The following is a 13,488-nucleotide window of genomic DNA, read 5'->3' as shown; positions in this document are numbered from 1 at the left end:
TACAATTCCCGCAAAGCATATTTCTCCCCCAAACATAAAATTGACTTGAGATTAAGTGGCGGTTCTTTCCACCGACCAAATAATTGTTGTATAACTTAGATGAATACGTTTTGCAACCTGCATGAAAGCAATAGAAATGGACGTGAATCTGCAAATGTCCTAAGCCATTGCTACTGAAATAATAATAAACTTTATTCCTATAGCACCTTTCATACAAGAAATACAGCTCAAAGTGCTTTGCAGCAAGAGAATTACATGCAGTGTTTCACATAAAAACAGATATAAACATTTAAAAATATAGAAGACAAATTAGACGCATAAGAACAGATAAAATGCATAAAATTAAACACAAATAGAGTTCAAATATCAAATAAGTAATGTGCATTTTAAAAGGCGGGGTAGTTCAAGTGCAAGAGAGCTTCAAGATAAGATAGTTAAAGGTTAAAGTAAAGAGATTTGTCCTGAGCTTTCTTTTAAAAGTATCAACTGAGCTAGCTTCCCTCATATCTACAGGTTTTGTCTTCCACAGTTTTGAATCGTAGCTGACAAAAGCTGAATCCCCAATTTTCTTTCGACTGCTGCTGGGAACCTCCAAAGATTCAACTTTTTGGCATCTGTCTGATTTATAAGCGGCCGCACCTTGGCTATGTTTCTAAGGTGGAAAAAAATAAGTTTCCGTCACTTTGTTAATGTGGGCCTTGAAACTTAAGTCTGAGTCTGAGATTACATCGAGACTTGTTACCTCTGATTTTATCCACGGAGTGAGTTGCCCAAGATCACTTTCTACGATTTCTCTTTTCGTTTTGGGGCCGACTAGGAGGATTTCTGTTTTATCGTCGTTTAATTTTAGGAAATTATTGCTCGTCCATTTATTTATTGCTTTGAAGACATCCAGTGATGGAGCGCACAGCTGCATCATCGTTTGGTTCAGCGGCAATGTAAAGTTGTGTATCATCTGCATAACTATGAAAACAAACATTGTGCTCTCTAATGATGTTCCCCACTGGCAGCATGTAAAGTGAGAATATTAAAGGAAATGCAGTAACAGCAGATATTGTTCGTGTGTTTGGCGCTATCCAGACTGGCTGTGTTTTCTTTTCAAAGGTACAGATGTGCTGTTCTGACACGGATACTACGGCTTTGCAAACTCCACAAGTGCGGCAGACAAGTGAATTACTTGTCTTGTTTGGTTAAGATGTAGTTCAAGGTGAAGTTTGGGATAAAAAAAAAAATGTTGTACAACAATGTAACAACAGCAACTTTTCAATGTGACATCAACTCTAGTAACAACGCTATTACTTTCATTTTCTTTACTTCAACGCCAACAAACACTGCAAGTGACGATGCTACACACTCTGTAATACCCAACAGATATTAATTTACTGGTTGCTGATTTGTAATTCGGTCCACGCAAAGTGGGAACTGCAGTGTCCTTGAACCGTAACTTCTTTGCCAAAACCGGCATGATATCGAGGCAGTTTGAGAGGAAGCAGTCAGAAATAAGAGAAAGACGAAATGACTTAAGCCACGGGTCATTTAAATCACTGTCCTTCGGAGGGCTGTGCAGTAAAGACTTATCTCCTATACATCCAAAAACAGAGCAGCCTTTCCTTAACGTCTTGGTGGTTCTTGTAGCTTGTGAGGCCCGGTTGCTATGACGACGGCAGGACCCAAGATTTCTTCCTCCTCCTCCTCCTCCGCATGCAGGTTGTAGAGGCGGCAATGCAAAGGGTGGAGTTATTATAGTTTTGAACTTCCGTGACGATATGTCATAAAGTTAAGGAAGTACAAATGGCTCGCAGAGAGGACACTGCTGAATGAGGGCTGTGTGCATTAATGAGTTTACTCATCGTTTTGACACGTTCAGAGTTCATCTATAACCCACACCCCCTTTTACCATGTAAAGCACAAAGGAATGTTGAATTTATACAATATGTTCATCAGGTCAGAAGGGACTAAACACTATATGTATGTATTACATATTAAAATTACCCACTAGATTTCAAAATAATCTAATAATACGCTGGCCCCTAACTCGCTCTTCCAGATGGCGAGGAGCAGGATAAATTACCCATAGAAGAAAGACAAGACACTTTTTCAGAAAAAAATAATTCTCTATTAAACTTTATTTGTACATAAATTGTGCAACAGGTATATTTCCATCTGAAAACATGAAAAATTATTTCTTAAAGGCCACCAAATCATCTGCATCACTACCGCCTTTGTCACATACACTCACAGAATTCGCTGGACGTGTGTACTCGCTCTAACCACTGTACAGTACATTACATTGTGCCCTGCGGAGTCCAACTGCAGCACTCACACAGCAATTTAACTGACTTGTACAGTGTATGTGCCACATGTTCGAAAATATCAGAATCAGGTGCTAAATGGAGATTGCAAAAATGTCTCGCTGTGAAAAGAAGACCAGAGCACCACAAACTCTGTATTTTAAGCTTAAGGCATGGTCAGTATACAGTATTATCAGAACTACTGTTGACAAGATGCATTCATGTCCAAGCAATTATGGAGATTCCAAAAGAAATACATGAACCTATCTCCTCTCTGCCATTAGAAGAAAAGCTGCCCTTGGACAAATTAGAGTTACATCAAAGGGACAAGCTAAAAGCAAGTTAAAGTAGATGTTCCCTCGGGTTCTGGGGGGGATTTAAAGAAGTGCAGAGAATCTTGGAATGTATTCTATTGAACCTACAGGAGAGCATTTAAATATGGATCCTAATGTTTGGGCTCCTCCACTATTTTTTTGACCTTTAATAGCTCACATATAATGAAGTCTAAATTTAGAGACCCAAATGCAACTACTCCTCTATGTGAGGGGGCATTGAAGAATGAAACCTCAATACCATTTAACTATTGGTTCTTGGCATGTTGTTTTTTTTTTTCTATTTGAGGAGATATTACATTCTGCTTACTCCCGTATATGGCGCTCTTCGATGCAGATATGCAAGACTATCAAGAGGCATGCCAATGGTTAATGCTAGTTAAGACTTGTATTGTTATCAAATATTGGTCAAAATTCAGTGTGCATGAAAATGTCCTTATTTGATCATGCACATTTCCCTATGGAGTGCTGAACAGGCAGGCACTGACATTTTAGTGAAACGTTGAATAGTGTTACAATCATAGCATTGTAATTTGATATTAGGTTCTACTTGCTTGGCTCTGAATTATGAACTCTGGACATATGCCTTAGGAGGGCAGCAGGTTCCCAAGGACTCTACCAGAAGAGCGCATGAAGCCTACAGGTGTGCTTTAATATCATTATTATGGCTGCAGTAATCATAGAAAGTACCAGGGAGTGGTCAGTTTTCTTCTATGAGGTTCAAGTCCAATTCTGTGCAGTCCCTTTCAAAAACAATCTTTTGTCCTCCATCTATTACAGTCCTTTTTCTCTCTTTCTCCTCTTCTTCTTCCTCCTCCTCCTCTTCTTCTTCACTTTCACTCAGTGGCCCAATGCTGGCTCGTCCCAGGAACTCAGCAGGGGAGAAGGCTGAGCGCAGCTCCACCTGAGAAGACACTGGAACTATGCAGCCAGCTGTTCCGCACAACACGCTCTCCCGATTACCAATCTGCACAGAAAAAAGTGTGGAAAAAAAAAAAAAAGTGTCATAAATTATTATGTGACAATTTTATCATTTACCAGAAGGCACAAAACATCTTGCTAAAATGGACTCCAAATCTCGTTCTCAATGAATTAATTATCAACTTCATACAACAAAATCTACACTCGGCAGCAATAAAACACAGGCGGTGCAACAATATCAGGATCAACGCCAGGACGTCTGAATGGGTGGCACAAACTGTTTGACGGAATTACGGAGAAACTCATTTCAAAGTTATTTAGCTTGGCTGGCATTTGTGACAAGAATGACAAAAGGAAAAGAGACTTAAATACCAATAAGTCTGGAAGAGTGTTTGACATAAATAGAGTAGAATGTGAAACTAATACCAGGAGTGACCGCAAGCCAACATACTGCCACTTCCTAAATGTGTGAACCGAGTGGTTCATCACTGTAATATTAAAGCAAAGTGAGGAAATGAACTTTAAAAAAAAAAAAAACCTAGGCCTCTTACAATTTTTACATATTTGCCTGATGGCAATTATTTTCTATAGTTGTTTGAATCATTTCAATTCATTAGCTGGATGAAACAGATAATTCACATTTTCATCTTTATTTCCACGTCGTTTGACTGGCGCTCTTTTGATGACTTCATCAGAAGGATACGTCATAGATGGCATTGTGTATAAATTGGGACTTGTGCAAGAAAGGAGGCCTACGAAGGGCACAGATGAATGCAAGCCGACCGATTACTTACTGGTACGATTAACTATGGTCATGGGGTTACTATAACTCAATATACGCACCAATAAGAGGAAACTGACAAACTACCTTCACCCACTGGTTGTTCCTGCTCACCTGTGTCATCTTGCTGAAGTCAAGGCCCGGCCGGGGGCAGGGCAGAACATCGGGGTCGTGGCGCCGCTTTAAGCGAGGTTTGCGCATGTCGCAGGGCTGCGAGTGGCATCGCGGCAGCGCAGGGTGCAGGTCGCGCCTAGAAGAGGATGGTGTGCTGCAGGCTGAAGTGGGAGATGGAGACAGGGCTGGGTGCTCCAGGCCAGAGCAGCCATAAGTCTGAGCTGAAACGGGGGAGGGCTGGGGGGGCAGGGGCACCACAGAGGTATTCTGAATGTGCACAGGGGAGAGGCTGAAGCGACGCTGCAACACAGAGTGAGAAATCAGGGGGGCTGGTGAAGAGGAGCAAGAGGAAGGAGTAGCAAAGGAGGAAGAACAAGCTCCCTTCAGTGTGTCACAGGCGTCCCATGGGAAGCCCCATGATAAAGGGGAGTCGGATGACAGTGCTAAGCTAAAGAAGGTAGGGCTAGAAGATGAGTGTATTGAGGAAGAGGTGAAGGAGGAACTCGGACCACAAAGTGGCAAAGAGCTAGCTCCAGAGCCTGAACTTGATGCTCCTCCACTATGGCAGCCACGCTTGACCGGCATCCAAACCTTTGAAGCACTGGGATGCCACGTGGAGCGGCACCGAGACAGATCCTCTGGAACAGAGAGGGACCGGCAGTGGCGTTTTGGAGGTGGCGGCGGGGGTGAACTTTGGAAAGCCTCGTCTGTGAAGGAAACCTGTGGTTCCTGGAGGGGTTCTCCAGAGCGGGAAGAAGGCCATAGGGAATCTAGTCCACAGGAATCATCCAAAACATGGGTTTTGGATGATGGGTGTGTAGCTGAGCTTGTCTCTGAAAGTGCAAAAAGATAGACATGAGACAGATCTCCCTCTGCCAGATGCAAATGGTGCTCTTAATTCATTTAACTTGCCTTGCGTTGCTCTACACGCACTCCATGAGATAGTGGGACTGGAGCCCACCGCAGGTAATGACTGTAACAAATACAATAACTTGCATTCAAAAGCAGATCCTATAAAACCTCGTCAATGAAAGGAAAAACACCAGTTTGAAGGACAAGACTTAGTTTAATATCCAACTTACCACATTCACATTGAATGAGAAAGCCTTGTGATACGGTTCTTCCAAACTCTGCTTACGGAGCTGCTCTGTGATAAGTGTTACCATTATTGTAGCTACGATCCACGGACAGACATGGAGATGAGGAGAATTACTGAGGGCAGTGACAATTTCCTCAGTCAGAATCCTGGCTTGGTTTATGGCATCCCCTCCACACCTCAACCAGCCATGACTGATTTCTCACCATGCCACCATCATCTTTATGCCACCTAGAGGAACACATGAGAATAGATCAGTTAAACAATGTCATTGATTAACTGAAACTGGTTGCACATATTGCAGAGAACACATTATCAAACAATAGCTTACAAGTTGCCAGACAGATCCATGATCAAGCCTTGGATCGGAGGGTAAAAGCCACTGTTGGAAACACTTGCGTGTGGAAAAGCCACAGAGTGAGCAACAGAAAGCCCGAATACCGAGTACAGACCATGTATTTCTACACGGGACCTCGGCTGGGATCTATATGCTGCCGCATTCACACATGAAAGGCAGAGGCAAAAGTTCACATTCACAAAAGGCAGAGAGCACACATGGACACGAGGAGAGCCTGAACAAAGAAAAGCACTTCACATTCCTTCATGTAAAAGTGAACACGGTCATATCTTTAAATAAGACTCCAAACACACACCACTGCTATTTAAAAATAAAATTCAAAGTATGCTCCGAGTGAAAACCATTTGGGCCAATACAAAGGCAATCAAGTCAATAGGGTCCAATAAACTCAAATGAGGAGCTGTGAGTGGTGAAGAGAGCGGAAGGGGGAGGGAGAGACTAAAAGGGAAAGGCTGGGGGGGGGGGGGGGGGGGTGAAAAATGAATGGGACAGGGGTTGGACGCATGCCACAGTATCTTTTCACAGGGGACAAAAGAACAGTGACCAGGTCTGAAGGACTTCTATTACTGAAGCAAAGCCAAAACGGCATGATGTACCCATAGATCAGGCTGCGTGTCCATTTCAGCAGCTACACATTCCTCAGATATTTCCCTTGCAAACCGATGAGCCAACCTGTGCTGGCCAAATGCAAGGAACCCCAGCAAAGAAATTGCACATCTCAAATTGAAACCAAAAACCAATATATAATCTCCCATCTCCTGGATTAAAATGTAACGTGCCCTTTTAGCCTTTACACAGCTGCAGAAAAGTGCAAAGTTCACTTCAGGTGGAAACCAAACCAGACATGATGAACCACGTCGGCGTCACGATGCGAGTCTTAATTGAACCATTTGATGACATCTGGAGCATTGCTCGTTTCACCAGTGTTGGTAGTCAGATGTGGCCTCCAGGGGCCTTTCTCCTTGTGGCAGACATGGTGCTACATTGCTAGCCCAGCTCCACATGCCAGAAAGAGACACGGACTCAACTTCACCGTGGCAGCAGCCTCTAGTTTAAAAAAAAAAAAGCCCTCAACCCCACAAAAACGACCAGAAGCAGTGATGTCAACCACCAGCTGAAAATGTTAAAAACTTCCAACAGCACTTTTCAAAAAAATGTGGCCAACAAGTATCCTCCTGAGCGTTTCTATGAATTAACTACGGCACGGCCCTTAAAACGACATCCGACACGCGTCTACCGCGGATGACATGAATGAAGACTCCTGCGTGGATCAAAACAAGAGTTGACACAAGGGGACGTCGCGTCTTCACAAACGTGCAAGTCAACAAGTATGTCGGAGACGGCGCTGCGCAGCTCGTCCCTTTATATATATTAAAAAAAAAAACAACCCACACACGCTCAGATGAATAACGTGATCTCCATCGTCAGCTGCAGGTACGACCGCATCAAATAAAACGCTCAATCACCGGCTAAAATCCGACATCGACTTTAGCCGGTGGTGCAAGGTGAGCTAGCGCAAGTAACACGATGCGGCTCGTTAAAGCGCAGCCGTTTGTATTAGCAAGCTTCAATTACCGGCGACAGTTTGTTAACCGGCGGACGGCTTTTGTCACCCCCAGATGGTTTTAGTCGCGGCTCGTGAAGGCCGCGGCTATGAAAACGTGCGGTAGTCTATTCAATGGCTGGTGTACGTCTGAATTAGTTGCGGCGTTAGCTTGGTCACGGCAGCCTGTTTGCAAGCTAGCGTGCTACAGCTGTCCTGATGTATTACCTGCGTTCGGTGGTTCCTTAGCAACCGAAGCTGCACAGCGAGTGCACCGGGTGAGCGGCGGAATTAACGGAGTATTTATAGCCTTTGGAAGATACCATTACAGAGGGGTTTAAGTGTTATTGCCTCCAAAATTTCAATTCAAGAAAATGCCGAAATAATTGTAAAACACATACTGTTTTTTTTTTTAGTTATGTTTATACATATATTTTGAACTCAAACAAAAAAAAATTTAATAACACGTTACACTTATTTTGCGCATCTTTGTCCCGTTAAGACCCCATACAGTTAGGTCCTTCTAAATAAAGCGACAGCATAATTTAAAAACGGACTAAACAATGTCTAAGTACAATTATTTTTTTTTCCCACACATATGTCGGATAATATAACACCCATTACATTTAGATCGGTCAACTCTATCTGTGACTGAGGAAAGACGACATTTGCAGGATACTTCTTCAGGATGAACCGTGGGAAGTGAATCTTAAATGTGCTCCTCTGCCGCGCATGCGCGGTGGATGTTTTAACTTAGCAAAACAGATATGTCGTGGGTGAGTCCTCCATAGCTCTTATTGCCCGTTATTGGTTCCTGTTTGTTGTTTCTGTATACTCTTCTGTATGCGTGACATACACACAGAGAGACCAAAAAGATTATGGCTCTAATAAAACTCAAGAAAGAAGAAACTCTCGCGATGAGGAAGAGGCTTATCGGGTGTGTAAAGTCAAACGTTGCGGTCTTTTCTTGACGTTAACTCCCGGTCATGTTGTGCACAGCTTGCTACTGACACGTATTAATTGCTTTGATTACAGCCAGTCGTGTAGACTGTTTTATTCAGAAGACCCTATGAAAATAGTAAGAGCAAGAGGACAATATCTTTTCGATGAAAATGGCCAGCGCTACTTGGACTGCATCAGTAACGTTCATCATGGTAAAACATTTATCATATAGTGCATAGTCCATTTGTATTACTTACACACACACAAAAAAAATACAGCAGATTGCACTCCTGCCTCCTAGTGGCAGAACGTTTTTTTTGAATGAGTCAGTCTGTTTTCTACAGTGGGTCATTGTCACCCCAGCATTACAAAGGCTGCAGCGGCACAAATGGACCTGCAGAACACAAATGCAAGATACCTGCATGACAACATAGTCCTCTACGCCGACCGGCTGGCTGCCACCCTGCCTGACAAACTGTGCGTGTTCTACTTTGTTAACTCCGGGTAAGTAAAGCTTTGTTCAACACACTCACAGAATGAGGTACTTCTGAGGGACCATTGCTGTGATTTTTACGGTTTCTCTTGACAGCTCGGAGGCCAACGATCTTGCCATACGCTTGGCACAGCAGTACACCCAACACGAGGATGTCATCGTGCTCGACCAGTAAGTATATTCTGTCCCTTCGCAATAGTCGCCCTCTGACACACACAAACACGCACACTTGCTTTTCAATTACGATGAACTCTCCCTCTGTACTAGTGCATACCATGGGCATCTAATGTCCCTCATCGACATTAGTCCTTACAAGTTCCGGAAACTGGCAGGACAGAAAGAATGGGTTCATGTGGTGTGTAGATTTATACAACTATCATCACGCAAACCGCTAAGCAACAGTGGACTCCTGCTCATCTGACTGTGTTTCATCGTCCCAGGCACCCTTACCAGACACCTACAGAGGCATATACAGAGAGGATCACCCCTCCCCAGGCCAAGCATACGCTGATACAGTGAAAGACCTAATAGAAGAGGTGCACAGGAAAGGTCGTAAGGTACACTCTTAACACTTCGCCCTTCAGCCTTAATAAAATCAGTACACGCGGACGCTCAAAATAATGCGGTTATAAACACAAACAATGCACGACTTTTACGTCAGTAGTTACCTTTTTTTCCCCACAGATCTCCGCCTTCTTTGCCGAATCATTGCCGAGTGTTGGAGGACAAATCATCTTGCCCCAAGGATACTCGGCAAAAGTTGCAGAGTGAGTCTGGTTTCAGCTGCCTGGCTGACTTTGCTCAGTAATGGTGGTGTGACGCGTCTCCCCCGCACTCTCCACAGATATGTGCGCTCAGCTGGTGGAGTATTTGTGGCAGATGAGGTGCAGACTGGTTTTGGACGTGTGGGAAGTCATTTCTGGGCTTTCCAGCTGCAGGGAGAAGGTTTCTGTCCAGACATTGTGACCATGGGCAAACCGATGGGCAATGGACATCCCCTGGCATGTGTGGCAACTACTGTGGAGATAGCTGGAGCTTTCACAGCCAACGGAGTGGAGTACTTCAACACGGTGACTATACTGAAGCCTTTAGCCTTTACCACTTGTAGAGACGGCCACAGTGGTGAACCGGTGATATCGATACATTTTTTTTTTGGAATAAGTTCACCCTTTTTATACTGAGGTAATATTATTGTCACTAAACTGATGTAAAATTAGTTATTATATTGTTTAAATGAAATTGTTTTTCCCAGAGTAATTTAGTCTTATTCCTCCAGATGTTTTAATGCAACACTGTACAAGGATTCATATAATCAAGATTAATAGTCCTTTCCAACTTCATGCAGTTCGGGGGGAATCCAGTGTCGTGTGCAATCGGCCTGGCAGTCCTCGATGTTATAGAGGAGGAGGACCTAAGAGGAAATGCCAGTCGGGTGGGAGCACATCTTAAAGATTTGCTCAGAAAACTACAAACACGACATGAAATAATTGGAGACGTCAGGTAATGATGCTGTGAATCGTCCACTCAGGCTCCTCAAGGCCCTTTTGCTTACATCTTTTATTTCAATAAAAGTACCAATACAGCAATTTAAAGCAACTCCATTTCAATTAGAGGTCATGTATGAAAATTCCTACTTCCGTAAAAGCAAAATGTGGTTAAAGTATTGGTTTGGTCCCTCCAAGTGATACATTATTATACGTGACATTTTATTATTAATACTGAAGCATCAGTGTGTAATCAGCATGTTACTGTTGTATCTCCTCTAGGTGGAACTGGTTTTTACTTCTTTAAATCCAGTTTTATATCCATGTGAAGGAAGCATTGCGAGATGATTACTGGAACGAAGAAAAAAAAGTTCAAATCTATTTTTTATTTTTTTTACTTATTTCAAATGTTTTGATTTTTGGTGAGATACCACATCATTTATTGAAATGAAACCATGCGAGAAGTTTAGAAGGGGGAAAAAAAAAAAAAATCCGTATTTGGTAGAGCTTTTAAAAACATAGAGATATGAAACGTGACCCGGACTCCACACTGCTTTTTGTAAGACATCAGAAAACAAAGGTTGGAAACTTAAAACATTTGAACACGTTGCAGTGGACAAATGAATGTAGTGGAGTAGAAAGTACAATATTTCTTACTGAAATGTAGTGAAAGCATAAAGTGACATCAAATGGAAATACTCCATTGAAGTACCCGTATCTCAAAATTGTACTTAAAGTACAGTAGTTTCCACCATTGCTTCAAAGTCAGTAACGCTAAAAAAAAATAATAATCACTTTGATACGAGCTGTGAAGCCACCATCAAGTTGTTACCTGAAGCCAGTGCCCTGGCTGCACTAATTGAAGCTCACCTACACCTGCTTAGGACATCCACACGGGTGTTTTCACTGATCTTGGCTGATTAAGACTTCCTGTCAGGACAGCGCGAGTCTGCGCATCGCTCGATTGACAGCTTGACAGAACGACGCCTTACATGGCTACCGTCATTTTTCCACACTGCAGCGTTTGAGCTCGAAATGGACGTAAAGTGCAAATATCAAAATGTGTTTTAACAACCAGAAAATCAAGGCATTTGAAGAAAACACAAAGACATGATACAATATCAGTGATGCAGCAGCAGAGGAGAGAGTTGTTCTGGTCCACCTGACAACAGTGCATAAAGGTGTGGCCCTCATTAAAGCAGTTGTAATTCAATACTCGGGGACCTCGGGTAAACTTCCAACGTAACTTCAACCTAAACATTTGTGAAATCCGTCAGTGATCGAAAACACCCGTGTGCCAAAAGTCCAAAATTAATGATTGGTACCAGCAAAAATATTGCAGGGACAAAAGTACACAGACACCTATTTTGAGGACATATCCATCAGAAGCATTGAACTTGCAGAACCTGATGTTTAATTATTCAAATATTTCAAAAATAATTGTCCAATTCATAATAGCATTCATCACTTTCCTCAATGATACACTAGAATAAAAGGATACGCAGGATAACTGATGGATTTTGAGATACACAAACACTTCAAGTATGGCCAAGATGTCACCGACATTTTCACTCTCTAGCAGTGTAAAACCATGGCGATGGGACTAATTTGGCATCACTTTATAACTGATTGAATTCCAATGAAACGTTAAAATAAGTTTTTCTGTTCATGCAGAGGCTTAGGACTGTTTGTGGGACTGGAGCTGGTTACAGACAGAGAGACGAAGACTCCTGCCACGGCAGCAGCAGCACGGGTGGTAAAGAGGTGTGAGATTTACACCAGTTAATAGTTATCAGACACGCCGCCTTAAACCTGACTTTTCTCTCTGCATTTTGTCAATCAACTCGCTATCCTCGTTCTATCAGGCTGAAGGAGGAGGATCAGATCTGTGTCAGCACAGACGGCCCCTGGGAAAGTGTGCTCAAGTTTAAGCCTCCGATGTGTTTCAACATGGAGGACGCAGAACTGGTGGTACAATGCATCGACCGCATCCTCGCAGGTTAGTCATCATCTTTACACTGCAGTTGCAGACACAGGATTGTAAGCATGCGATCTACTTGACACATTAACACCTGCAGTCACAGGCGGATTCTCAACAATTTTATACATTCCCAAATTAAATGCATTCATTGAATTCCTTGTTCTTGCAGACGTGAAAATCCATGACTTAAAATTGGAAAAGGAAGACATCTAAGGTTTGTTAAACCTGTAGAAAACTTTTAATTGCATCAGACATTGTCAGATGGTCACATTCATAAAGTTCAGAGGTAGAGATATGAATATCTATACTCGCAGCTCAAGCAGATCAAACAGGTTCACTTCACTTGGCGGAACACTCGACACCGGCCGCTGTGGGGGACTTGGTCACTTTGTTTTTGAGAGGACTGACTTGTAACAGCAGACTTTCCATCAGAGATATATTTTTATATCAAAGATTACTACGGAATATCAAAGTGGCGACAGTGGATTTGAAACGATGGCACTGAAGGATCACCGCTTTGACTCTTTTGCAGCTGGAGTGAAACCTCATTGTAAATGTTTTGTTCCAGGTGTTGGGAGCCAATGTATGGCATCTTTTTGGTAGAAGATACGATCAGTCACCTCTCTGATGATACCCATCCAATTGGAGGTAAACATTTCACATCGATACCACCTGGGAGATGACGATAAACCAGAAGATAATTATGTGACACTAATTAAATTCCACAAAAAAATACTTTTTTTGCTTGTTTTTTTTATAATCTAGAAACTAATAAACAGGTAACATTTTTAATATTGACTCTTATGTTCTTTTACCCACAGCAGCAATAGTTTAAAGAACCAGCCTCAACTGAACACTGATCAGCAACATGAGCTCAATACACAGTATGGTTTGAGTTAAGCACTTACCAGACCACTATCTTTCACTCCTGGACACATTCACAAAAATGCTCAAGTATTGCAGCCTCACATCTAGTGGGGTGGGTATTAACACTCAGCCAGTTATCCTGCAGGTAGTGAAGCCCTCTCTCACGGCTTCCCAAAGACGCCTCCGGAGAGATGTTAACATTATCCGAGACAAAACAAGCAAGCCATTTAACAGTACAAAACATTTAACATTAACTTTACAAATAATAACAAAAAGATCCATGTG

At 42.6% G+C, this 13,488-nt stretch overlaps 2 protein-coding genes and 1 non-coding gene across 7 annotated transcripts; 1 reads left to right on the top strand and 2 right to left on the bottom strand.

The window, feature by feature from the left end:
• Nucleotides 1-2,108: 2,108 nt before the first annotated feature.
• LOC138211731 (protein FAM53C-like) lies at nt 2,109-9,558 on the bottom strand. Of its 3 annotated transcripts, none has more exons than XM_069171834.1 (5): nt 9,540-9,558; nt 5,522-5,766; nt 5,352-5,412; nt 4,440-5,272; nt 2,109-3,590 (listed from the first exon to the last, which is right to left on the bottom strand). In XM_069171834.1, the coding sequence occupies exons 2-5, from the start codon at nt 5,603-5,605 to the stop codon at nt 3,324-3,326; spliced, it is 1,245 nt and encodes a 414-aa protein (XP_069027935.1). In that variant the 5' UTR covers nt 5,606-5,766; nt 9,540-9,558; the 3' UTR covers nt 2,109-3,323. The 3 variants fall into 3 exon arrangements, with proteins under 3 accessions (XP_069027935.1, XP_069027933.1, XP_069027934.1); XM_069171832.1 differs by lacking the exon at nt 9,540-9,558 and adding an exon at nt 7,665-7,706; XM_069171833.1 differs by lacking the exon at nt 9,540-9,558 and adding an exon at nt 5,867-7,648.
• On the bottom strand, nt 3,435-3,507 carry LOC138211804 (small nucleolar RNA SNORD66). The gene has a single exon (XR_011179361.1). It is a non-coding gene; the product is annotated as a small nucleolar RNA SNORD66 (small nucleolar RNA).
• On the top strand, nt 7,970-13,128 carry phykpl (5-phosphohydroxy-L-lysine phospho-lyase). 3 transcript variants are annotated; one of them, XM_069171830.1, is made up of 13 exons: nt 7,977-8,373; nt 8,472-8,590; nt 8,723-8,882; nt 8,968-9,042; nt 9,139-9,226; nt 9,312-9,428; nt 9,556-9,638; nt 9,716-9,941; nt 10,217-10,371; nt 12,030-12,119; nt 12,221-12,354; nt 12,506-12,550; nt 12,905-13,128. In XM_069171830.1, exons 1-12 carry the CDS (start codon nt 8,315-8,317, stop codon nt 12,547-12,549), a joined length of 1,350 nt encoding a protein of 449 aa, XP_069027931.1. In that variant the 5' UTR covers nt 7,977-8,314; the 3' UTR covers nt 12,550; nt 12,905-13,128. The 3 variants fall into 3 exon arrangements, with proteins under 3 accessions (XP_069027932.1, XP_069027929.1, XP_069027931.1); XM_069171828.1 differs by having other exon boundaries at nt 7,976-8,373; nt 12,506-13,128; XM_069171831.1 differs by lacking the exons at nt 12,221-12,354; nt 12,506-12,550; nt 12,905-13,128 and having other exon boundaries at nt 7,970-8,373; nt 10,638-12,114.
• Nucleotides 13,129-13,488: the final 360 nt, after the last annotated feature.

This window comes from Embiotoca jacksoni, unplaced genomic scaffold, assembly GCF_022577435.1.
Source record: "Embiotoca jacksoni isolate LCO1_2020_lvr unplaced genomic scaffold, fEmbJac1.0.p SCAF_5, whole genome shotgun sequence".
In the NCBI taxonomy this organism is placed as follows: Eukaryota; Metazoa; Chordata; class Actinopteri; family Embiotocidae; genus Embiotoca; species Embiotoca jacksoni.
Note: the sequence above shows the minus strand (reverse complement) of the source record. Positions and strands in the feature narration are given on the sequence as shown.